At 37.5% G+C, this 27,786-nt stretch overlaps 1 protein-coding gene across 6 annotated transcripts in view; it reads right to left on the bottom strand.

Moving 5' to 3' along the window:
* The window catches only part of SEMA3D (semaphorin 3D), a 196,929-nt gene that overhangs the window by 6,048 nt on the left and 163,095 nt on the right, over positions 1 to 27,786 (bottom strand). For all 6 annotated transcript variants that reach the window (XM_027071779.2, XM_027071780.2, XM_053218532.1 and 3 more), the window contains 6 exons: positions 23,149 to 23,371; positions 20,511 to 20,599; positions 18,637 to 18,678; positions 15,289 to 15,446; positions 13,015 to 13,079; positions 6,032 to 6,171 (listed from right to left, as the gene is read on the bottom strand). In XM_027071779.2, coding sequence (XP_026927580.1) covers positions 6,032 to 6,171; positions 13,015 to 13,079; positions 15,289 to 15,446; positions 18,637 to 18,678; positions 20,511 to 20,599; positions 23,149 to 23,371 — 717 coding nt within the window. The remainder of the gene's footprint in view (positions 1 to 6,031; positions 6,172 to 13,014; positions 13,080 to 15,288; positions 15,447 to 18,636; positions 18,679 to 20,510; positions 20,600 to 23,148; positions 23,372 to 27,786) is intronic.

The raw sequence follows: 27,786 nt of genomic DNA, 5'->3' as shown, positions 1-27,786 counted from the left end.
GCCTAGGATCTGGTACTTATCTGCCGACTCTGCTTCCTATGATTACTCATTTATCTTCTCCGATGGGGCTTCCATTTATCAAGTTGGTGACAGAGCATATGGTGTATTTGGGGGGTTAAGAGTAAAGCTCTTGGAAGGTTAAAGTGTGAGGTATTATTAGCAACATTATAGACTACTGCACTGTCACTGGAAAGCTGGAGAGGTGATGTTCTGAGGCTTTTATTTTTTGTAATTTCCTCTTAATAGAAAATGGCCTGTGGTTATTAGCATGACAGTCAAGGTGGGTGACTTCAGTTTCAGTTCATCTCTAGATTTCATAACTGGAACTCTTGCTGATGTTTAAGCTGCGCTTAATGTGGCTTTTAGAGAGCTGTCACAGCTCTGACTCACTACTTTTTATTGTTCTCTTTAATCTCCTGACAGGAAGAAATTATGACTTTGATTTCGCACATATGATGTAACACTTCATTATCTCTGCTGTTCTCTTTTTGTATCCTGTTTATTTGTTTAACTCTGAAGTCCAGCTCCCTTCCCTCCTTCTGCGTCTATGTCTGTCCCTACTGGACTCAGAGTTTCATAAACACCTGGCATTTCCTTAGTCCAGTGTGATCCTTCCCTTTTCTTTCTTCCATGGAATGCTTAATTTTTCTTTTTTTTTTTTTTTGACCTATAGATATAAAATGCACTTTAATAAATTTCTTTCTGGATTTATCTAATGTTTATTAGATCATTTAAGTGTTTTTTCTTTGTCAATTTTCAAAAACATGCCTTGATTGAAATAGTATTTCTAATAAAATACAGTTGGAATTGCTATATTTTCATAGGGTTTTTTTGCTATCTAGAGACAGGAAGCTGCGGCCCAGAAATTAAGCGGCTAATTCACATTTGTCTACTTCACGTTCTCCTTCTCTGTACTGCTTGCCTTCCATCCTGGAACAGGATGCATTACGCAGGCTGTATCTCCACAGTGAGATGTCAGCACAGTCCATTTAGAAAATTCAGCTCCTTTACAAAGAGATAATGTAATCTCTGGCCTCTGATTTAAACTCATGGAATTTTCTCCACTCTAAGAGTGATAAGTAAAAACTGCTCCGCTAAATCAAAACCACGCTCGAACTGGGGTCGACTATCCATTTGCCTAATGTGAACAAGGATAATATATTTGGCATTATTAAATGTAGATCTTCAGTGAAGGGCAATTCATTTAACACGAGAAGAGTAGCATGGAGAGGGACAAAGGACATTTAGGTATGAAGCAGCAGGTAAAGGTCAGGGACTCTGCTCTCCAATAATAGCGGCCTAATGGTAATTCCCTTGCAGATAATTTGCCTGTCAAATCTCTCATAGCTAAAGCATGGCATGTGTCTTCGAAGTGACTAGGCCTTCAAGAATATCTCTTTTCTGCAACAAACATAGAAGGAAGACTTATTTAAAAATAGTTCTGAGGCAATTGATTCATTCTTAAAAGAAAAAAAATGGAATTTATACATCACTAGCCCCTAGATTAATCTGGTGTCTTAGAGTAAATGTAAATATAAAATGCAAACTGCAATGGTAAGAATAAAATGGTAATAACTAGGAAAATATATATTTGCTGTTTCGTTAGGGAAGGAGTTTCTAAGCATCATAAGTGAGACATCATCGAGATATAAATCTATAGATTTGTCTATGTAAAATATAAAACTCTTTTATGTAAGGAACACACATTTTAGAGACATAAAACATAATAAGTTACTTATGCATAGCATTAAAATGTTCACATCAATAATAGAGTTTAAAAGAGTTGGTGAAAATAATTTTAAAATTTTTTAATGTTTATTTTTGAGAGAGAGAGAAAGACAGAATGCAAGCAGGGGAGGGGCAGAGAGAGAGGGAGACACAGAATGTGAAGCAGGCTCCAGGCTCCGAGCTGTCAGCACAGAGCCCGATGCAGGGCTCGCACTCATGAACCGAAAGATCATGACCTGAGCCGAAGTTGGATGCTTAACCGACTGAGCCAACCAGGTGCCCCTGTGAAAATAATTTTTAATGAATACTTCAATGTAAACTAAGCAAATGGTGGAGCCTGGGTGGCTCAGTCCGTTGAACATCCGACTTCGGCTCAGGTGATGATCTCACAGTTTGTGAGTTCGAGCCCCACGTTGGGCTCTCTGATGTCAGCCAGAGTTGGCTTGAATCCTCTGTCCTTCTCTCTTTCTCTGCCCTTCCCCCCGCTCATGCTCACTCACTCTCTCTCTCTCTCAAAAGTAAATAAAAACATTAGAAATAAATAAAAATAAATAAATTAACTAAACAAATGATGGGTACAGCACTTCAAATACAATGGAAACTGACAACTATGAAGTATGAGAAGGCAAATTCATATACGGTGATTTTGACAAGAAATTAGCAATATACAGCTGCTCATCAAAAGCCATAAAGATAACTTTTCACTCAGTTATTTTACCTCAAAAGATATGTCCTAAGAAAACAGAAGAGCAGAGGAAGATTTAGATATCAGGAAGTTGACCACTATTTTTTTCAAAGAGGAAACACGTGCTATTTAAATAACTTGGAATAATCATGGAAGACTGTGGTGTCAGGGCGGTGGGCTTAGGGCTAGGAAAAAACATGGTATTCAAACTGAATGATAAGGAAAGCTGCTCAAAGTGTAATGGTTAGTGGAAAAAAAAATGGAATAGACATCATTAGAGGCCTCATAATTCTCTATGTGTCACTATATTTTCCAAACCATTTATATTGCTTTTATAATAGAAAGAACGACAATACAACAAAGACCTACGCATGGAAAAATACAAATACTTGAAGATGTGTTTAAAATATTTTTTGAACACACACACACACACACACACACACACACACACACACACACAAGAAAATACTCCCACAAATGGCATAAGGTATTACCTCTTCAGGTCATTCAGACCCCAAAAGTTCAACAGAAGCTCAGGGACTGCCGATTAACTTGCTACTTACAGCATAAACATCATCAATTTCAAGAACAGCTTTATAAGGAAGTCAGCAGATAACTGACTCATGACCTCCCCAACAGCACCCAACTGTGAAACAGCTCAGTAAGGAAATGTTCTCCTCCTGGCAGAGAATAAGCTGGTGACAGGCTCTGTGCCACAGGAGATTCTAGTCCCTCCCGCAGGCTTTTTTTCAGTGGGGAAAGATTCCAAACTGTGACCTTCTTGGTAAGGAGCAGAAGACAGCCTGCTGGGAAAAATGCTTCAAGTCTAGTCTGGATTTTGCCCCTTTCCTCAGCTCAGGGAGCAGGACTGCATATCCTGGACAATGTGTAACTACCTACTTGCAAAGGTAGATGAAAATAGCAGTTGAAATATTACAGCTAGCATACTTTTAAGTAAAATACACTATTTCTGCCCCATTAAAATTCATGGAGCATGGTACCACCATGACCATATGATATACTGTTAAAAGGTACATTAAAGGAATGCGTTGCCTCTTCAGGAATATGAAAGATGCGAATGGAAACATGAATAGGCAAATGTATATATCTAGAACTAGGAGACTACCCCCCCCCCCCAAGCAGAGTACCATAGTCTTTTAAAAGTCAGATTAAATTTGCCATGGAAGAAGCATCATATTTAAAGAATTAATTTTAACTGGTGAGAAATTATCAAACTTTATTAGCTATAAAATTAAAACTGCTGGTTTGGGACATTTAAGATTAAAATATTACAATGTAACTAAAAATGTGCATGTTAAAATTCAGATTCAATAGTTCTTCGATAAAAAGTTAATGCTTTATGTTTCCAAGTTTTATAATCACTTCCATGTCAGATAATACTTTAATATATATTGGAAAAAATGGGGCCCTTAAAATAAACATGTATTATAAATACGGATATGCTGTAATCTTAGAATATATGTATGTCAGTAATGATGAAGAATCCAAGTTTTATTGGAGAAATCAGACATGACAATCACTGGAGTATTCCCTTGGTATTAAGCATGTAGAGTCAACATTTTAATAAAAACATTTGTTCTTGAAGATTTCAGATGAAGAGAGAGATATTAACACCTTAATGTAATGGTAGAACATATCTTTCCATCAATTTCTTATGATCAACTTGGTCCTTCTACTGCAAGGCTTCTCAGCCTCAGCACTACTGAGATTTGGGGCCAGAGAACTCATTCTTGTGAGGGATTCTGAACTGAACAATGTTTAACATCATCCCGGACCTCTACCCACAAGAGATACCAATAGCACCCTCAACCCACCGTCCATCCAGCTGTGACAACCAAGAACGTCTCTGGATATCGCCAGATGTGAACACTAGCAGCAAATTCTGCATTTGAGAACCACTATTCTCTACGAATGTCTGACCGATTACATGTATTATTTTAAATGTTTATAGACTTATCAAGGAGGCTGGTATTTTAGAGCATTTGCTCTGCCTATTTATATGACAGAGAAATTGAGTGTTAGGAAAACTTCTCAACCTGCTCATAAATCCTCAGCAGTCAAGCTGAAACCATGACCAGTGCTATTTCCTATTTCACACATCTTCCTGATAGAGAGTATCTGCAATTTTTTTTTAAGTTATGTGAACTTGAGAGAGAGAAAGAGAGGTGGGGGGAGGGCAGAGAGAGAGGGAGAGAAAGAATCATAAGCAGAAGGCTCTGCACCACCAGTGCAGAGCCCAGTGGGGGGCTGGAACTCACAAAGTGTGAGATCATTATCTGAGCCTAAACCAAGAGTCTGACACTTAACTGACTGGGCCACCCAGGTGCCCCGCATATCTGTAATTTTATAAGTGTATTTTACACTTGTGAGTAATCCTCTGCTTTGAAATTCACATTCTCATCTGTATTTTCTCATTTTACTTTCATAGTAACTTTTGAATTTATTTCGTTCACTTTAGAAAATCCTGGCGCATACAGGCTCGATGATATTACCAAACACAGGACTGCGATTCAATCAAATATCGAATTCTGAATCCTGAGTTCATTCCATTACTCGTTACAATATCCTTGGTTTACTATTGGGAATATTAGAACTCTATACTGAGTGTCACTGGTTTCTCTTAGGCACTGAAAGAGAAAAATAAAAACTTTGCCATTTACCCTTTGTTTCATGGCACTAAATAATAATACAGGATTTCTCAGACTACCCAGTCATCTCATTAAGTTCAGCAACATATATAATTTATCTACCTCACAAAATTTCTGTTATATGTTTCAATCATATGTATGTCTTAGACTCAAACAGAAAAAGTCAAAAGATAAAGAGAACACCCATACTGCTTTTCCTTTTGCTAATTTAATTTTAACACATCCAGAGTGAAGGGGTACATGTCCAGATAGTTATCCAACTTGTTCACCTGATATGACAAAGATAGGTATTTCTTTCTGTATCCATATTCAACCTGTTTCACTTTGTCATCTAAGTTAAACACAATAGTTAAACCACTATAATGACCTAAGTGTAAACACAGTCAAAATTCACTCCTTATCCTACCGTAGGGGGAAAATATGTGTTCTTGTTTTTGACCAGGGAATTGCTCTAAAATACAGACAATCTATGAGAATGAAAATTTGCAAAAAAAAAATATGTAAATTTCTTATAAATATTCAATCTAATTTTAATTATATTTTATTAATGTGTCTGTATTAAGTTGTCCTATTATTTTTTTTTTAAGTTTATTAATGCAAGCAGGGGAGGGGCTGAAAGAGAATCCCAAGCAGGCTCTGCACTGTCAGCCCAGAGCCCAACACGGGGCTTGACCTAATGAACCATGAGATCATGACCTGAGCCGAAATCAAGAGTTGGATGCTTAACCAACTGAGTCACCCAGGTGCTCGCTCCTAAGTTGTCCTATTCATATCAAAAGCATTGTTATCTTCCATGTTAGTGAGTATAAATTAGTATTTTCCTCTTTACCCCAAATATGAGGAGAGCGCCATACGGCACTAAACATTGAACATCTCTCACCACCAAAACTTGATTTAACTTTTACACTATTTCCCTCGAGATGAGCATTCTTTGAAGACTATAACTTACCTCCTCTCGATGCTCATCTCCTGACCGCTGGATATACCACTTAATAGATGCTTGTTGGGATTTAGGTATACATTCCAGGAAGGTTGAATTAAATTCAATGCCAAAAATCACCTTTTCATCAGCAGTTTCATGACTAATGCCTGGAAAGCAAACATGGAATAGGAGATTAACCTTGACCTGATTTTAAAAGCAATGGGAAAATAGACTGATTTAGAACAGATGCTATGAGGAAAAGATTCATACACATTATTAAAGAGAGAGGAAATTCATGTTATGATATTGTTACCGAAGAGTCAAATATTATCTAATAGATTGATTTTTAAAACTCTATCCCTGCATTACAATTTTTATCCTTTCATCAATACATTAACTATTTGCAACCAATTTTTTAAAGTAAGAACTCTCATAAGATCTAACTCTAAACACTGAGTCTTTTTATTCGAGCTGAACTGAATACAACTTTAGCGTCTTTTAATGATTCACCCCTTTTAATTTGTATAAAATATAACCAATTTTGTAGATAGTTCCAGAGGAGCAATTTACTTCATCTTTAAAGAGCAATTCTATCATGAATTGATCCACAGAGCTGACCACATAACATTAAGAAATTTTAATGTCAAAAAAGTAAGTACAGTGGTCTGTACTTGATAAAATGCTATACTGATGATATTCAGCTAGATGCTCTAATACTCAGAATCTGGACTTATACACATTATCTACCAAAAAATGTTCTCTTTTATTCAAAGAGGGATTCTTAAGCCCAACATGCATTTGCTATAAGATAGTTAATGGGCTGCTAAGGGAGCATTGTCTCAGACACCCTATTCTCGTAAATCAACTGCACCATCTGAAATACATTCCATCCAGAGTAGCCAAAGGCTGTGTCCCATGTGTGATCTAAGATCTGTAGCTCAAATTTGATCAAATAAAAAATGACAGCTGCTCAGCCTGGCCCAAACATGCACTTTTTCATCATATATTCAGATGTCTCAATTCTGCAGATGGGCCTACTTAGCATTTTAGGCATAAACCAAGAGTAAGGCTTAAGGGACCTCTGTGAATCCTACATGTAAGCACACAAAATTATCAGCAAATGGCATGAATGCACATATATCCAATAGTTGGGCTTGCCTTTGAAGAAACTTCTTTTGAACTTGTTTGTGTTTTACCAGCAATGATTAAGTCAGGCGTGCTGACACCATCATGAATTAACCTCATCTAACCTTCAAAATGTGTGGATTCCATTTGAAACTTGTAATATATCCACCATCCCTGCCAATTCAACAGATTATATCTGTGATTTTCACAGTTAATAAATTCCTAATGCACAGAAAGATCCCCAGTGCCAATCATGGAAGAGAAAGGCATGTATCATTTCAAATAACAGATGCCATTTTCTGAGCAAAAGGAGTTCAGGAACAGAGCAGGGAGGTTTCAGGCTGATTGTTAGGTGATGAGGCAAGAGTGGGGGAGAAACTCAATGAGACTGATTCGGCCAAAGAATCGGTCAACTTAGTAAAAGATACATTAGTGAAAATGAAATAGTTGATCGTATGAAATGCTTTTTCAAGTCAGGAAAAACAGTGACTCTTTGACACGAAGTCATCACTATGTCCGTTGGACAGGAAATGAATTTACTGTTAGCAATAATCTTTGTTTCATTTTTGAGTTTTACATTTCCTACTTTTAGCAATCTTATTTACAACTGCATCAAAAAGAATGAGTACCTAGGAATAAATTTAACTACGGACATGAAACACCCACACATTGCAAACTATAAGGCATTAATGACAGAAATTGAATAAGGCACAAGTAAATGGAAAGATACTTCATGCTCATGGATTAAAAGAATTAATATTGACAAAAATGTCCATACTACTAAAAGCATTTTTTGGATTCAGTGCAATCCCTATTAAAACACCAATCACATTTTTCACGGGGAAAGAAATAATTCTAAAAATTTGCACAGAACCATAAAAGACTCTGAAGAGCCAAAGCCAGCTTTAAGAAAAAAAAAGAACAAAGCTGGAGGCTTTGTGGGTGCTGCTCTGATGGGATCCCTTACGCTCCCTGGTTTTAAACCATAGTGACAAAACTATAGTAATTAAAACAGTATGGTACTGGCATAAAAACAGACACAGATCAGTGGAACAGAACAGAGAGCCCAGAAATAAACCCACACATAGATAGTCAATTATTTTTGCAATAAAAGAGCCCAGAATATACAACAGGAAAAGGACAGTCTTTTAAACAAATGGTGTTAGGAAAACTGGACAGTCACATTAAAAAAAAAAAAAAAAAAAAGGAAAAAGAAAAAAGAAAAAGGACCACTACCTTACATCATACATAAAAATTAACCCCGAATGGATGGAAGTGTTAAATGTAAGACTTGAAACCATAAAACCCCTAGAAGAAAACTCAGGCAGTAAGCTCCTTGATGTATTTTATTGGTGATTCTTTTAATTTGATGCCAGAACACAAACAACACAAGCAAAAATAAATAAGAAGGACGACATCAAACTAAAAGCTTCTGCACGGCAAAGACCATCGTCAACAAAATGAAATGTCTTCCTACCAAATGGGAGAAAATGTTTGCAAATAATATATGTGATAAGGCCTTAATATCGAAATGTATAAACAACTCATACAACTCAATAGCAAAAGCCCCCAAATAATCTAATTGCAAATGAGCAGAGAAACTGAACATTTTTTTTTTTCAAAGAGAACATAACAGATGGCCAGCAGGTACATGAAAAGATGCTCAGCATCACTGATCATCAGGGAAATGCAAATCAAAACCACGATGAGCTACCGTCTCATATCTGTCAGAATGGCTACGGTCTGAAAGATAAGAAATAACAAGTGTTGGCAAGGATGTGGAGAAAGGGAAACACTTGTGCACTGTTGATGGGAATGTAAATTAGCGCCAGGGAAGACAGTACAGAGGTTCCTCAAATAATTATAAATGTAACTAATATAGGATCTAGAGAGTCCACTTCTGGGTATCTACCTGAAAAACAAACAAAACAAAACCTTAACTTGGAAAGATATATTCCACCTCCCCTGCCCCGCCCACATTTACTGCAGCATATTTTGTAACTGTGGTGACGGATGCTAACTTAGACCTATTGTGATTGTTTCACAATGTATGCAAGTATTGAATCGTTGTTGTGTACTTGAAACTAGTATAAATGCTACCTGTCAATTATAACTTAATAAATTCCTTAAGATTGCAAAGACATTAGTTTTTAAATACCCTTATTATCTCTACTTTAATGCCCACAGTTGATTTTCTGTCTCTGGCTTTCCAAATAGGTATCAACTACTCATATATATATATATATATATATATATATATATATATATATATATATTTTTTTTTTTTTTTTAAATGACTGTTCCCGGAAACATGAGATAACTTCTTATAGTCTACAGAGTAAACATAAACTCCATAGAATTCCATAGGAGCTGTCACAAACCTAGCCCAAACTCTGTGAGGTCTTTCTGATTGTAATTATTATGACTTCATCTACGGTAAAATTTGCCTTTGCTCTTTTAGCGAAGCTCAGATGCTACCCAGCTAAGTATCCTCTCCTTTACCCATGCATTACGCAAACATTCTTTTGTACCTAGGATACAATTTACATCCCAGTGACAGGGATAAGGTCATCAAGCGAATAAATTAAAGAACATAGTATTTGGCAGTGTTATGCGCTACAAATAAAAAAGCAGATCAGGGAATCAGAGGTAGAACACGGAGAAAGTATCTCAGGATGGTCAGAAAAGGTGTCTCTGAGACAAAAACATTTAATTAATTTTTTTACACTTATTTATTTTTAAGAGAGAGACAGAGAGAGAGAGAGAGAGAGAGAGAGAGAGAGAGAGGGCAAGCACAAGAGTGGCAGAGAGAGGCATAGAATCTGAATCAAGCTCCAGACTCCTAGCTGGCAGCACAGAGCCCGATGTGGGGCTCGAACCCACAAACCTCGAGATCACGACCTGAGCCGAAGTCAGACGCTTAACCGACTGAGCCACCCAGGTGCCCCTGAGACAATATTTTAAGCATAAAATTAAATGGTGTGGGGGCACCTGGGTGGCTCAGTCGGTTAAAAGTCTGACTTCGGCTCAGGTCATGATCTCACGGTTTGTGGGTTCGAGCCCCGCATTGGGCTCTGTGCTGACAGTTCAGAGCCTGGAGCCTGCTTCAGATTCTGTGTCTCCCTCTCTCTCTGCCCCTCCTCTGCTCACACTCCATTTCTCTCTCAAAAATAAATAATCATTAGAAAAAAAAATGGTATGACACCTGAATATGAGTTCTTTAGGTAGGTACGGAGGAAATAAATACAAACCTAGCTGAGGCAGGAACAAGACTGGGGCTTTTGAAAAAGAGAAACCAGTGAGCGAGCCATGCAACAGTGAAACGAGAGGATCCAAGCAAGTATCAGGAGCTAGATCAGGCAGACTCTAGAGGCCATGGTAAACGCTATGGGTTTTTCACTAATTGTTCTAAGAAGCTAGTGAAAGATTTTGAGTAAGAGAAGCTGTTATCTGACTGTAGTTTCTGAAAGGTTACTCTGGCTACTAAGTGGGATGGAGACTGACCAGGGGAAAAAACGGAAGCAGGAGGACCAGATAAACGGCTCCGGGACAGGTGTGGTGGCTTTGGGTAAGCGGGCACATTGGGAGGTGATGAAGAGTAGGAGCAGTGGTGGCCACAGAGCCAAAAGGACTTATTGTGAGGTTGGTACTAGGCTGTGGAAGAAAGAGAAGAAGAAAAAGATGATGCCTAGCTGCTTTTTTTTGCTAAGCAGTTGGGTGAATGGAGGTGCTATTTATTAATATGGGTAAGTCTTCACTGCAGAACAACGAAGTTTAGGAAAAGACAGCACTAATTCTTTCTCATAGATCATTTGGGACGCTTATTAGGCATCCAAGATGAGCTCTTGGGTAGGCATACAAGTCGTCTGGCACACAAGACAGAGTTTAGAACCGGACTAAGAATCTGGGAGCAAATTGCCTCTGAGAGTATTGAAATTGATGGTGTTAGGCAGTGAACAGGCAAAGATTTTACGTTTAGATGGTGAGATGCAAAGGAGAGTTAAGAACACTCAGAAGGAGCAGCCTGTAAAGTGAGAGGAAAATCATAAGGATGTGGCGGGGGGGCGCGGGGGGCATGAAGCCCAAGAATGCTGAGACACCATGTCTTTGGAAAAACCAAACCAAACCAAAACAAAACAAAAAACCCTGATTTGTAGTGCTTGTTCTTTTTTGTGTAAAAACTCCCACTCTGGCTGAACCAAGCTACTAAGGGTTTAAAACCAGCTTATGCAATTCCTAAATAATAAGCCATCAGCTCTCATGGGACCATTAAGAACTGGACCTAGCACATCACTGCATGGAAGTCAAATGAAGAATGTGTTTCAAGGAGGAGGGAGTTAGACATTAAGTGGAAATGACAACTGAAAATTGGCCATTGGATTTGGCAAGGAAGGAACTGCTGGAGACCTTGACAAAAAAAATGGATTGGGGCAGTGATGGTGATGATTGGCAGAGACTGTGTGTGGTTGGTCACAGCAGGAACAGGATATGGTGAGTCACTATCTCCCCCATCAGCAGGAACTGTGTTTTGAATCACTCTCTTTACAACACTTATCACTATCTGACATTACATCTATTTTACTTCTTTTTAAGTTTACCGTCTGTTCCCTCCCCTGACACAACTTGAACAGAAGTTCCATGGATGCACAGACTGTTTTCTTTTTCATTCACGGGTATATCCTCAATACTTGTAACTGTTCTGGAAACATCTCGCGGGTGCGTAGAAAACACCATGTAGGTTGCACATGGTAACGCCTGCTAAATAAAACACTGGACACGACAGGCAGTCACCCATGCAGTAGAACAAGGTCAAACATACTCTTCTGGACCAGAGCTTATTTTTCAGAAGAATGAAATTATAAATTATAAATAATTGTTTTGTGTTTCAATTACAAAGCTGCTGGGTCACTGGTTATAGACTATGAGATTGGGTTGTTTATGGAACGTGGGGGTGGTTACTAACAATGTGATGAAGGGAAGGCAGTTTCGTTTCTCCAGTTGAGTGCGTGTATGCGTGCGCGTGAGCATATATCCTCTGAAGGGAGAGCTTGAGAGTGGAAAGTAACCAAAGCTATGGAATATATTCTTAGACATTTTTTGTTGGACTATACTCATGGATTTTGAGGGGAATTTTTCGTATAGATATTTTGCAATATACCCTTATAGATTTTTTTTCCCTCTGTTATCAGACTCACTCCTTTTTATTCTCCACTTTGTCCCAGTCATACTCGGGCTCTCAAGATCTTCCATGAAATTTTCTCTGAACAAGACAGCTTCTGGTGATGTCTCTCTTTGCTAAACTCCCATATCACTAATTGTGCCTTATGACATCTCCCCAAAGAATTACAAGCTCTCGAAGGAGTTTCTTTGTCTCAACATGTACCCAGGACAATTATATGCACCTGGAAGTCACTTAATAAACATTTACTGATTGAATGAAAACATGAATTAATACACAAATTCACATAATGCATACACTACCTAAAACTTTCTAACAAGTACTACACTCTCATCAGACCTTTCTGGAAGGGTCTCTGAGTTTACTCTGAATGTCCATATGTTTTGGACTATATCCTCTTTTATCTTTATTAGCAGTTTTCAAACTTTATGAGGATGGGTAAGGCAGTAAAAAAATACAAAAAAAAAAGGGATAGGAATTTTAAAAGACATATGATACAAATAATGATATAACAAAGGATTATTCACTTAGGCATGTAGACAGGGGGTTGATTGATAAAATCTCCTGTTGCTTTTCCAGAACATAAGCATTATATAAAATGAGAGCTTCCCATATAATAGATATTTTAAGTCATATAATAAAAAGGCACACAAAAACTAGGCTTACCATTTTAAATGGGAGAAAAGCATATTAAACTTATACTTACTGTCTTCTATGTCCCAGCACTGGGTGATCGGGTCTCCATACTTTACATCTTGGCGTCTGGCTCGCCTATGGAAAAGGGATTAAACTGTTTAGAACATTGAGCATGATATCTGGAACAGATAAAGTCGGCATTTAACACTAATAACAGTGGCAAGAGCAGAACTATGCTTGTCTTACTGCTCAACTCAAACGCAGGGCACTATTCCCATCTAACGTTAATCCAAATACTACTAGCAACAGAGTCCTAACAGAATGCATCCTGTTTTGGAAATAAGATGATATGAATTTTATTGAACTCCTCTGACTTTTGACAAATTGTTCAAAAGAACAGGTTGACTATAAATATAGCCCAGGTTTCAGATACATCCAATGGGGGAGGCAAACCATCCTTACCCTCTTTTTTCAATCAGTCCATGGGAAAGTAACAAGATGTACAAGAGCTTTATTTTGTGGGTAGGAAAGTAACCACAAATCTAGAACTTGTTACCCTATGAAGATTCGCTATTCCATAGATTTGATTAAGCAACAAGTTAAACACTGTCCTCTCAAATAGAAGTACCAGTGTGGTAGAGCATGAGTGGCTAATCCTATCTGCTGATATGCTGTTCACATTGTTTTTCTGATAGTAGAGACAAGGATAATAATAAATAATGGTGTTGTGCATTATTGTCACATATTTTCCACAGTAGCTATTGCATAAGAAAAGAGAAAGCTGCTACCCTGAATTAAAGAAGTCTTAAACTCTTACAGTCTATTTTCATTTGCGTTGGCTATTTTATGTTGCCACTTCAGCAATCGTAAAAGTAAAATCTGCAATATCTAGGGTGTTGCTTAAGGGCAGTACTGACCAGGTGACGAGCCTGTATGACATTCATCTAGCACGTACATTTTTTTGGCTCCCGTGGACATTTATGTTAAGGTAAGGGAAACTATCGCAGGGGCATGTGTGCAAGATCAGAGATAGAGTCTTGGGAAATATAAGAAGAAAAATTATGATTGCGTAAGGTACATAAGGTCAAGAATGTTTTTAAATCGTGGCTTCTTAAGAAACAGGGTCAATTCATCAAACTGAAGGTCCATTACGAGCTAATGAGCACTCTTTGATTTTTAGTTTCTAGAAAAGAAAAATATTCCCCAAGGGCTCAGTATGAGAAGTATATTCCTAGCCAAAAACTATAACAGAATATTGGCGTTTTTTACTTTGAACTGGTAATAGCGGTATCTCCCCACCCACAGCGAATCCAGAAATTTTAGGGAATCTAAACTGTCTCCTAATTATATGCCGTATCTGCTGTTGTACTATGCATTCAATCTGTGAATCCTCGAATTTGAAATTTGACATGTGAGTCAAATTTCAAGAAGAAACAAGTGTGTACGTACTAGTGGGACTAACATACACTCACTTGTCATCATAGTTAATACAGACCTAAAGATTAAAAAAAAAATACCATGTACAAATTGCTGACATTTTTTTTACCTAGAGGAAAAATATACCTTGAACAATACTGCAGAAAAAGGGTGTTACCATAACGCACATTTAACAATTTATGATCATAACATATTTAGCTAGCATCAGTCATCCTGATGACAATTCAGGTTGTTTCCAATAATTTTGCTACTGAAAACAGTGCTGAAATGGACATCCTTGGGTGATTTTGTGGTGCTTTTGCCCGTGTGTATAGAGGATACATTTCTAACTGGGTTTTGTTGGCTCAGAATAGCTTCATTTTTAAGAGCACATAAAGCAACGAACAGTAAACAGCAGGAAAGCATTTTGATGTTTATGTACATCTGAGTGACAGAAGTTGACCAAGTTAGACTTATTACAGTAAAAATAAAATTGTACCAAGTCACTGAGACGTGCTGTGGGTTGTTTATAACCTACGCTTTTACGAACACATATATGTATACATTATTTGCAAAACAGTAAGGGTAAACATAGACCATGTAAAAATAAGGGAAGAAGGGAGGAATGGAGGAAGGGCAAAGTAGTCGAGAAAAACCAACTTTTAATGGTATTTAACAGAGATGAAGGAAAAGCATGTAAACAATTTTTCCGAGCTTTTTCAAGTTCCACATTTCGGCACTTCAGAACACTCTATTTCATGCTCCTTCAACATTTAGTTTTATGCAAAATTTAATTTTAACATTCTTACCAGAGACCATGTTTTCTACAATTAAATCATCTTTAATTTAAACTAGAAGACAAGGTATTCCGGTGAGATAGTCGCTGGGTAGAAAAGGCGGCTTCACCTTCACTCCATGTGCCTCTTACCGTTTTGAAGTGGGCGCATATCGAGAGCATGCATTTCCATCCCAGGCACAGTAGGGGTCTCTGGCCAGGCAACAGTCTGCACAAGCTTTCCCATAAGTGTCGCATCTGTTCAAGGAGAGCTGAACCAATCCATCCCGGGAACCGACGTACAATTGTTGCTACAAATCAGGCAAAACAAATGAATTAGAAGCATCTTTCAGACCAGTCTTAAGAACTTCCCTTTCCTGAATACCACATCACAGATCTAAATCTGTCTCCTCGGGTGCCCTTGTACAGAAAAAAAGCAGTTGTACAGAAACATAACAAAGAGTAAGATGAGTCGATCACTTCTACTCCTGGCAGCATGGCGGTTTGAAGATGTTGATACCGAAATGGACAGCATTCTAGAGAGCTAGGATAACCTTGGCAGTAATTTAAGAAGGTCAAAACCCAGCTGCTAGACTGAGGAATTAAGACGTCAAATTCTTTCTCAATGGTTGAAAATGCGCTTTGGTAGATTATATCAAGCACAGATGTGATGGGCAACACTGATGGTCTTCCGCTGCTGTGGCTTCTTGCGTGAGAGACGGCTGAAAAGAGATTTATGAAACTTTCTTGTGGTTTGAACCATTTCATTTGCTAATGAGATACCTCTTGATCCCTGAAGGAAAATGGGTTATAAGCTGGAGAGAAAATGCTTGGTATCACTGTGAAGAAAGTATTAAGGAGGCTCGAAAGATGCCATATCACCAATGAAAGGCTGCAGGATACTAAACAACTCAGCATATAAAGGTGCATTTTGGAAATATGTTCTGAAAACAATGCACTGCTCTTTATGAGCATTTGCTGAGCGTACGTGATGGAAGATGTAGGGAGAGGGAGGATACGAATAACTAAGCCAGAGTCTGTGCCTTCAGTGAACTCATGGTCAACGACAGCGGGCCACATCAGACTTTACACAAAGGGGAAAAACCTGAGAAGTAAATGTTGACATAAATAAATACACGTACTCAATCTACAGACATCTATCTTCTACCTGCCCTGCCTATTAAAATGTCAGTTAAGACCTCCTAGCTGCTAAATGCAATGCACCCAGTTCAGTATTTGCTTTACTTCAATTCTCCAAAGTGTTTAACACCAAGAATCATGCCTCCCTTGACCGTCAACTTTTTCTTGTTCTCTGTCTTTATTTCTGCCTAAGATTTCTGTCTCCTTTGAGGATTCCTTTCTTTGCATTAAATGTGAGGTGCCCCCTCTTTTCTATCCTCATTTCTTTGCCTGTCTTATTGTATAAAGTGTCAGGTGCATCTTGAAAACAACGTCAAGGTTGACATACTGGACTGCCCTAAATCTAGCCCTGCTACCCTAGCTTTGTCACCCAGGACACAAAGCTGGGAGTTGTCTCTGAATCCCCTTTATCTCTTAGTCAGCCACCATATCTTTTCCATTCTCTTACACAGAACTCTCTATCTATCTCCTCCTCTCCCTCTCCACTGCCAACACTTTTGTCTGTCTTTATTGTTTCTTCCCTGGATTACTTATAAGTGTTCTAATATTTCCACTGGCTTCAGCCTCGTGTTCCGACAACCCCCACCTCTACCCCAGGACTCGATCCATCTTCCGCCCTGCCACACCAGACTGACCTTCCTAAAAGGAAAAGCTTATCACAACACATTCCTGCTGAAGATCTTTAAAGGTTTTCGTTGTCCTCAGATAAAACTGTTAAACTTCTTAGGAAGACATATAAGGATGTACCTAATCTTGCTCTGTTTTATGTCCCAGAATCATTTCTAGCCTCCTTGCCCCTTGCACACACATATGCCCTTTGCTCTAATTGTTCACAAACTTATTAGAATAAGCTATGATTTCTCACTGCTCACACCTTTCCAAATGTTCTCCTTTTTTCCCTGGCATAGGCTTCCTCTTCCCATCCCCTTTTTAATTTAACCGGTTAACTGCAACATCCTTCATAGTTCAGGTTACATGTCTCTTCTTTTTTGTTAATGTATATTTACTTATTTTGAGGTGGGGGAGGGGCAAAGAGAAAAGGAGAGAGAGAGAATTCCAAGCAGGCTCCACGCTGTGAGTGCAGAACCTGATGCAGGGCTTGATCTCATGAACCTGTGAGAGCATGACCTGAGCCGAAACCAAGAGTCAGATGCTTAATCAACTGAGCCACCCACGCCCCACATGTCTGTTCTTTTCACTTCCTTCCTCTGCTCTACCTGGCTTCCTCTTAGACCAGTTCCTCCCCTGTGTTTTCCCTGTACAGGCTTCCATTATTGTTTTGCATTGGTAGCGTGTTCTTTCTATGTCTCCCAGCTCCACTGTGAGCTTCTAAGTGAAGGACTATGCCATTCGTTCATTTCTATACCCTCCAAGGGTAGTAGTAGGCCTTTAAGAACTAAACATTCAGTGAAAAAAATTAATGGAAAAGATCAAATAAGAAATCTATTTAGATCTTTTCCCTAATAGTTTCTGTGTCATTACTAGCCACATAGATGAAGACAATGTTAGGGGGGAAAGAGGAAAATGGGTGATGGGCATTGAGGAGGACACTTGTTGGGATGAACAGTGGGTGTTGTATGTAAGCTATGAATCACGGGAATCTACCCCCAAAACCAAGAGCACACTGTATACACTTTATGTTAGCCAACTTGACAATAAATTATATTAAAAAAATTAAGCATATTATCCCATAATTTTTTTATCCTGGGGGTACATATACAAATGCTAATACAAGCCTGAACCTCTTGAATTAATTGGGATTTTGAGTATCATATTGAGAACTTATGATCTATTAAATATTATTATTGTCATTGTCATCAGATACCATTTACTTCACACTTACGATGTGCCAACTCTTTGTCTCAAATTTTGTGTGCAGCATCCTATTTATTAGGTGGTGGATTTTATTTCCCTAATTTCTCTGTTAAGGAAATTGATTCCCAGAGTCAGATACTAAGTGGAAGGCCGGCAGTTGACTCTTGGGCTCTTTGCCACCATTGTCCATAGTGGAATTTCTAGACTCCCTGATTAAAAACCATTTTTCGTGATTATGGTTAGTATTCTACATGAACTTCTTATGGGCTTGACAGAGACACATCCTCATGAAACAAAGAAAGTGAGCTCAGTTTTCAAGAGCCAAGGGAAGGGGAATATCTATCATTCAAGTAATGATATTTGGTTCTACTTCTCCTAAGGCAAGCCTACAACACTGGCCTCTAATTGGTTATAAAAGAAACACACAATTTAAAGCTTTTTACATTATTTATAATTTAACTTCCAATATCAATAGAGTTTCCCTAAAATGAATTCAAGCAGCCTGTTGCTTTTGTGGCTAATTTTTACAGAAAAATTAGAAAGTACCTGCTTCAGAGACAACTCCATGTTCAGGATGATTGATGAGTGCTGAAAATAAAAATCAAATGTTAATAAAGATAATCATTAAGAGTCTTTTATAGCAGCCAATATGTTCTCTTGTCATGTACCAAAGATCACTGAAGAAAACTTCAAGGGTCTGTTATATAGAGGGGGAAAGGATCTTAACGTTTGTTCTTTCCTTCTAATTCTACCTTAATAGAAAGGATCAAAATAGTTCCTTTAAAGTATCTTATTACAGAAAAACTATCTAAATGTATGAGGAAACACTGTGCATTGGAAATCGCTCCCAGTTACCCACAAGGTTTCTCCTTCTAAATCTGCTTATCTTAACTGCTTCCATATAATTCAAACTAGTGTTGACAAGAACATCTCCATAATTATTTATTACCTAGTTCTGCTCTTACTTAGATCGGTAGTTGAAAAACTTGTTCAAGTAGCAGAGTTCTGAAAAGCTATAGTGTTCTTTGTGGATGAGCATATTCTTTATGGAACATGGCAAGCTACTGATGCACAAGATTCCGTGATATGAACTAGGACTTGCTTTACTTGTTGAAACTATGGCTTTATGCATGCAATATAAAATTAGAAACATGAACACAGAAGCTACCAAACTAAAAAGGATGGAATCTTTAAGAATTTTTCATCTACTTATCATCTATTTACTGTCCATTCGTTTCTCACCAGCCAGTATTTACAAACCGATAAACAGTAGCAGATACCAAAAATTTAAGAAAATACATGAAGCAAAAAAATGAAAGAAAAATGTTAAAATGAGAACGTGCTATCCCAAAACTTTTTTTTTTTAAATGAAGGACACAGGTTTATTATTTAATCTTCACAACGGAATCCAAATAATTCCTCTTGACCACTAACCACCATTAAGTAAAACTTATTTTAATGCACCTTATATATTGTGGGAGCTTCATATTTGGCTTCTGGGTTCACACTTAGATTTGACATCAGTTTTTCCCTCAGGAACCACCCAAGACTTTGTTTTTGGTAGATGCCAGATAGCAGATCTTGTTCTTGTTAACTCCTTGACCACTATTATCATCACAATGTAAACAGGATCCTGTGGAACTCAGCATGTTAATTACCTTGAGTTCCTCACAGTGGGGGTCTCTACTTGATTTTTTTTTTTAAGGCAATAGATGTTCACAGGGAAACAGCCCATTTTAATGAACTATCTCAACAAAAATGTTATAAAAGACACAACATATTTGTCAAGGCTCCTGTCAGAAATACACTTTTATTTCTAATGTTACTTTCAGAAAATAACTTTGAACTAAATGTCACTGAGCATCTACAGAGAATACCACAGCTCAAATGTATTGTTAAAAGTCAAAGACATTCCCCAAATCTAGAAAATTATTATTTTAGATCTAGCTCTCTAGGGGGACGTAGCATACATCAAGGCTTTACTATCATGCAACCTTGTTTAAAAAAGATTCCTTACGGAAAAGCAGGGACATGTGATTTACACACTCTTCCAGTTTTCTCAAATTCAATGGAGGAAAAATTGAAAAGTCAACTGTTTAAAGTAGAAAAGCATCTGGGTAGTCAGAGACCCTAGACCCCGGGCTTTCATCCACTGTGGCGATTTGTCTGACCATATGCTTAGAGAATAAAGCAATGAGCGGCCATCCCAGGAGCCCTGATTTTAGTGGTATTCTACGGGGAGAGAGGAGTCCTGTTCTCAGTTGCTTGAAAAACTTTTTTCCGTTGCTTAAGGAAAAGGAAAATAAAGGAGCTAATTGCACAGACTTCTCTAGGAAAAGTGACGATGTATTAAAACACACTGTCCTGTATCAAGGACTACTAAGTGTCCCCATCTCTTCTGGAACTCTGGACTGTCTTACCTTGAATATCTGCAACTCTTCCAGCACTACTTCTTCCATATTCCACTTCTCCTTTGAAATGCTGACAACTTTTAGGACTGTTCCAATGTCTGAAAAAATACATGACCTATAATCCTGCTGTTTCTCCTTTAAGTATATGCCTAGCAACCTTCACAACTGTTCCCTCCTTTTTCTTTCAAAGCCTTTGGAAAAGTCAGATTAAACAAGGCACACAAGAAGTGAAGCTTAATGGATATGATTCCCTCCTTCCGAAACATGATAGTTTTTAAGTCATAAAACACATATTTATAAGGAAGACATTAAAAGACATGCACTCAAAAATCTTTCGAGCAAAAGGAGTATGTACGTCTCATTCAAATAATGGCTGAAATTATAACTAAAGTGGAATGATATTTTTGTAACTGAATTTAAAAGGTTAAGATATATTAAAATATTTTTTCTCTCTCTCTCTCTCAATGTAAGAAATATTTATTCAGTGCTTATCACATCTAAGTTACGGCGAAAGGTAAGATATATACATTGTTGAATAATGTTAACAAAGGGAAGAGAAACCACTGAAGCCATCTACATGGGGGGAATTTTAACTGACTCACCAACATATTTTATTTACAGAAACTTTACTAATAGGCTGGAAACTGAAGTTTTGTTTAAAATTATTTTGGTTTAATTTAAGAGTAACCAAAATTTAAAAGACTATAAACCAAAAATTGACATTTAGTAAAGATGCCTTAAATACAGGATCTTCTATTGCAGTTTACAAGGTGACATGCTATTTATTACAGAAAGACAATCAAAAGAACATTTTAGAAGGAGAAAAAAAAATCTCATTTGGAAATTAATTTATACAATATAGATGCTTTTAAGCTTCTGGCACTGTGGTTGAAGAATTTTAATATGGATAGTAATGATCCTATTTGCCCAAAATAGTCTGAAATATTTAATTCGGTTTTTAAAGGACTCTAGGATCTTTGAAAAAATATAAAATATACATTTTCCAAATGTCATAATTGAAAATCGATCCATCTATCTTAGTTACCTTATAATTTTCTCAGTCAAAGTTAGGTAGTACCACCTAGTGGCCGAATGGCATTTATGACAGCGAAGTGTTGACCTAGGAACGCTTTGGGCAGACAGCGCAAATTCAGTAGCAAACTCCTTAGAATTAGTGACAGACTAATTAAAGTAAAACCTTGGTTTGTGAGCATAAGTCATTCCAGAAACAGGCTTGTAATCCAAAGCACTCATATATCTAAGCAAATTTTAAGAACCATTGGCTCAGTTGTGATCACGCGGCATTTGGTATCAGGTACTAACTCGTATTGCGAGAAATCAGTTGTTTATCCAGTTAAAGTTTATTAGAAATGTTTGCTCGTCTTGCAGAACACTCGTAGAACAAGTTACTCTCAATCCAAGGTTTTACTGTACTTATTTGGTCTGCTTCTGTAGTAATCTCTATAGTCTTGAGAACATCACTTACTTTCCTATGTCTTGTTATTGCCATCTGCAGCATAATCAGGCTTGACAACAGGTATTCTGAAAACCCTCTAAGTCTGTCACATGCACGTTCCCTAATAAACTCTACTTTTTTTCAATGTATTTATTAAAAAATTTTTTTTAATGTTTATTTGTTTTTGAGAGACAGCGACAGAACGTGAGCAGGGGTGGGGCAGAAAGAGGAGACACAGAATCTGAAGAAGTCTCCAGGCTCTGAGCCTTCTTCTTTTTTTTTTTTTTTTTTTTTGCAAAAACAGTATGTTTTTTAAAAATAAAACTGTTCTGTAGTTCTGAAAACCTATTTCAATAAAAAAATGCCCATTTCTTGAAAACACATTAATTTTGATTTCTTTACACAATGCCTGATTCATTAAATCACATAACATTATCCAGGATGAAGTGCTTTTATCTCAATGATGCATGTTACCTTTACTGTCATTAGAATGCATGTATCATTAGATGATATTTTCTATTTCCTTTTTCTTTCTTTTTTTGAGGCATACTAAATAAGCAATATTTCTTTTTCTGGAAAATATTTTTTAATCATTTTATAATGACTGAGTTGACAAAAAAATAAATAAAATAGTCTCTAATAATGAAAGTGATACTTAATCCACAAAATTCAAGGACAGGAAAAATAATATCCAGGAAGTTTCTACTTAGAGATCTTTACAAAGTATTGCTTAATTTTTTGAAAAGCCATTTTAAGTCAACTCAGTCAATGATTCTCAAAATTGAGTGAAGGGATCTTTTGCGGGGCTGGGGGCAGGGGGCAGGGAATCAAATATCTCCCCAGAGAGAAAAAAATGTGAAGTCTGAAAATAAACATTGCTTAGCTGTACTTGTTTAATTTTAATCCATAGTCATTCAACAAATATGTATTGAGCACCCAATCTAAGCAGGCATGTTATAATCATAACATACAAATATATTTTGAAATCTCAAATACCACTAAAGGAGGCTGGGAGATATTTATAACTGTCAATTAAAAGCATGTGTTATGCAATGTTAAGAAATAGTGACTAGATATCAGCTAATAATTACTCATTTTGATTTCAACCAATAATCTTTTTGAAGTCTTTGCTTCCTTTGTCTAATAGTGAAAAATTCCTTTGAAAGAAAGCATCATCTGGGTCTAGCATACCTGTTCCAAGGAACATTACATCGTATTGTCCATCTTCTGCAACAACGTGATCCACCACGATCTGGGTCAATCTGTAATCCACATTGATTCGCTTGAATGTTGGTCCTCCCGCAACTGGGTACACCGATTTAAACATCACAGGGTGCCGCTTTATGAAACTGATGACATCATCCGGAAAATCTCGGGTGGATTTAATCAGTGGATCATAGGTTTTGCTTGGACACTGAAAAGAAATGAGTAGAGAAGTAAAGACATTGTTCATACAGCTGAGGAACTTATATTTACTTATAATAAAGTTTTTAAGGCTTATTATTGACAATATGAAAGGAATGGTGAACAGGATCAATATGGAATCACATATGCTTGTCAATAAACATAGTTTATGAGAGGCTAAGAGAAAAATTACCAGGTATACTCACAACTGCAAAGAAAAGATCTTTCCCCTCCCCCCGCCGCCATTCCCGAATCCAGCCAGGGCACGCCCGGTTGTAGTCTGACATGAAGGCGGGAACCAATCAAGTTCTGCTGAATGGTTTGAAATAAAGGCGGGAACCAATCGAGTTCTGCTGAGTGTTCAAATTTAAATGTCAACCAATAACAGCTCTGTAACCTCAAAAAATCCCTAACTTGTTTGTGCCTGTCTATAAAAGAAGCTGTAAGATCCTTGCTCGGGGCCTCTTAGCGTCACCGGCAATGAGTACGCGGAGGACTGGTTCGAACCTGCAATAAACAACCCTTGCCGCTTGGCTTTGACTCTGGACTCTGGTGGTTTGTTTTCGGGGGGACTCTCGAATCGGGGCATATCAGTTTACCTTGAATACATTTAAATCCAGTTTTCTCTCTCAAACTTATTTTAATGATTACAGGGGAATATTATTCACCCCCCCCCCCCAAAAAAAAGAATGGAATTTTGTCATTTGAGACAACAGGGATGCACCATGAGCACATTATGCTTAAAATAAGTCAGACAGAGAAAGGCAAATACCATATGACCTCACTTATATGTGGAATCTTAAAAACAAAGAACACCAAACTCACAGATACAAAGAACGGATCAGTGGTTGGTTGCCAGAGACAAGGAGTGGGAGGGTTGTCACAACGGGTGAAGGGGGTCAAAGGGTACAGATTTCCAGTTATAAAAAAAATTAAGTCATGGGAAATAGTGGGTAGCATGATGAGTATTGTTAACACTGTACTGTGTATTTGAAAGTTGCTAAGAGAATACATCTTTAAAGTTCTCATTACAAGGAAAATGATTTTGTAACTATGTATGGTGATGTATGTTAACTAGACTTACTGTATATTTTTCAAGATATTCAAACATCAAATCATCACTTTGCATACCTGAAACTAATATGTCAACTATACCTCAAAAATTTGTCTACATTTTAAGTCCTTTATCTCTGCCCAGTTGGGCTTCTGCTTTTGAAATACTCTTTTCAGCTGCACTGGCACAAGTGAAAATTTGTAATTTCAATCCCAAGACAATTGTCCTTTCTTCCAAAAATTCTGGCCTCAGAAAGCTGAATATAAAACCCCTATGCTAGATATTTCTGCTGCCTTTTGAACTGTTATCCTCCTGAATTAACTTCAGATCTCAAAAAGCAACTGTCTTTACTTGTTGGCAGGAGAAATGGCTAATGGTCACCAAAGGGAACCTAGCGAAACAGATTATCCTTGCCTATTCAACCTTCTCAAAGTTTCTCAAAAAAAAAATTGTAAATTATATCTAATTTTCTGTGTTTTCAAAAGCTTCCACAGTGAATTTGTGTCCTATGAAGCTACATGAAATTTGAGTTGAAATAATTATGAAGAAAGCGATTTATAAACATGGGAATATATGAGAAACCATTATTTTCAATTTCTTTTAATTCATTTAAGATTGCAGTTTTAAATTAAACCCATGATTATTAAAAATTAAATGGAACAAATCACCACGTCATAAAAATTACTTGTAAAAGAGCTTTAATAGTTTTACATCATAATTAGTTTTTTTTTTATAACTGGTGTGAAAATTACACTGTGAACAATTCAACAGCTCTTTCCCTAAAGGATCTGTGAAGAAACCATTCAGGGAATTTTTCACTTCTGTCTAAAATTGTCTCTCCTTTGCCTTTTAGTGTTCACTAATTCAATAGTTAGCATACCCTGCCCCCTGGTGGTAAGACACAAATGTTCACACTAGTACAAATTGAATGAACGTGATGTGCCTTTATCCAAAGAATATAAAGAATTGCTTTATAATTAGTAGATTTTTTTCAGGCAAATATTTAACTTTCCACATATCAAATTTATTTTATGATTTCTGTATACTGTAATTCAAAAAGCTAACTCAGAACAATGCTGCTATTACATTTGAATTCTTCATGGGCTAACATTCCTTTGGAATGGCAAACTTTGGCTCTATGTTGCAGACATACAGGAGAAAGTCTTAAAGAAAGGGCTACTTTTCCCTGTTTTAATTTTTACACAAGGTGGAAACACAATCTCCACAAAACTGAGCCATTTACACCAGGCGCTAATTAGAATCTTGTCAAGGCTTCAAACTGTGCTTCTCAAATCCTGAACCTCCAGAGGATCGTTCTCAGGGAATTAAAGATACCGAAGTTAGCCACAACATATGACCCTTACCTCCAATTTTATAGGAATAAAATCATAATGGGTCATTAAATTGGAAGAAATATCAAAGAAGTTGTACTAAAAGATTTTGTTAATGATTTTCCATTAGTAATGGAAGAATATTTCTATCTTTTACAGAATTCTTGCCTGTCTGATCTTTAACGTCTTATTTATTTTTGAGACAGGGAGAGACAGAGCATGAACAGGGGAGGGTCAGAGAGAGGGAGACACAGAATCTGAAACAGGCTCCAGGCTCTGAGCGGTCAGCACAGAGCCCGACGCGGGGCTCGAACTCACGGACCGAGAGATCATGACCTGAGCCGAAGTCGGTCACTTAACCGACTGAGCCCCCCAGGCGCCCCTTGCATGTCTGATCTTTAAAAAATTAATCTTTCCCTGAAATCTCTTTATTTTTCCCAGGTCTGCACCAAAGAGGTGCAGAATATTAGCTATTTGGCAATTACTTAGCTTATTCTTAACTGGATGTTGGTCTAAGGAGCTGAATGTCTTCAGTCATTGTTTCTAGCACTTAGCCTTCAGACAAGTGGAATCTCTCAAGTTGATAATGGAAGGAACCCTATATTAAATAGATTAAGCTGCAAGTCAAAATGGATGTGGAGCTCAAACGATACAAAGCTCTTGCCCAATTACAGGCTGCATGTTGGAGGCCCCGCCAAAGGAGACTATAGTGGGCTTATAGCTTATACTGCCTGCGGTAAAATCTGGTTGGCCTATCATTAAAATCAGAGCAAAAGCATGATTTTGCTTGCATCACATTTTTGAAACAGCCCTCCAGCTTAAGATCTTCTTTTCCTTTGCCTTTGCAACTATAGTTATGCAAGTAGCCAAATTTTCAAAAGAAATATCATGACATTCAAGCCAGTTTCTGATATCAAATTTTCAAATAATTAGAAATTTTAATATGAGAAAAGTATGGATGAATGAAATGGGAACAATTTAGCCAAGAAGCAAACGTGGGGCTTTTCCTCTTTGCTCACCTCTGACGGAAAGGTTTAAGTGTAATAAAATCAAAGAAAAAAGATGAGAAGGAAAACCTGGTTTCTGTTGACTATTATAAAATGACCTTTGGAAATGTATTTTCCCCCCTATGGCAGCTTTTCCTTCTGGCATGCTGCCAGTGTTTGGATAAGATCTTTATCCGTTACGTTGCTGTGTGTGATCTCCGAGGTCTGCGTCTCCACATTGCTTTCACAAATGAAAGTGATTTGGTAGAGTTACTCCCTGAGGTTGAAGAGAGTACCATTTGAACCAAATATTGTTATTTTAGCACATTAAAAACAGTGAGATTTCCCCTTTGATATCATATAGCTGTGAGGCACACAGTTCTAAAAACAACTAGAGATGCCAAGCGACCGGAGCAGGTAGGAGAGTAAAGTAGGAAAGAAAAATCCTATAAAGGAAAAAGAGAAAGTGTGGGGAAATGGTGCATCTGAAGTAAATGATCATATCAATCCGTTTCCTCCCCAAACCCTAGAGAATGTTCCTCTTGAAGCTAGGTATCTAGCTACATCTCAGGTATTAAAAATCTAGCGAATTTTTCTCCGTATGTATGTCCTTTTAATTTCTACATATTAACACAGCCCCTCTGACTATACGGTAGAGGACCATTTATTTCTGCCTCCAGCTTTCTAACATTTCCCTGATTTCCACTACCCCAGGGCCTATAGGAAATAAGTTAGGGAACTTATCTGTTTCTCTACCTGTCATGTTGAAAAAGTCTTAAGATAGTTTAAAATTTCAGAAAGAAAAAAAAAAAGAGGGAGAGAGAGAGCTGTTATCAAAATCTTAAAATGTGAGTATCTTGCTGGAAACAATACCAGCACAAGGGTATTTCAGAAGAGACCTGCCCAGGCGTGCCGTGAAAGGAAAGGGTGACCCAACAGCAGCAATCTCAGGGCCAGCTGCACAGCTGGCTAGGTGTGACCGTGTTGTGCTTGGCACATCTATGTGTTTGTATAGGGCCTTTAGTAGTGTAGTGGGAAGCAACAGACGAGAGGA

This window comes from Acinonyx jubatus, chromosome A2 (genome assembly GCF_027475565.1).
Source record: "Acinonyx jubatus isolate Ajub_Pintada_27869175 chromosome A2, VMU_Ajub_asm_v1.0, whole genome shotgun sequence".
NCBI classification, from domain to species: domain Eukaryota; kingdom Metazoa; phylum Chordata; class Mammalia; order Carnivora; family Felidae; genus Acinonyx; species Acinonyx jubatus.
The sequence above is the reverse complement of the archived record's forward strand: the minus strand, read 5'-3'. Positions and strand labels throughout refer to the sequence as shown.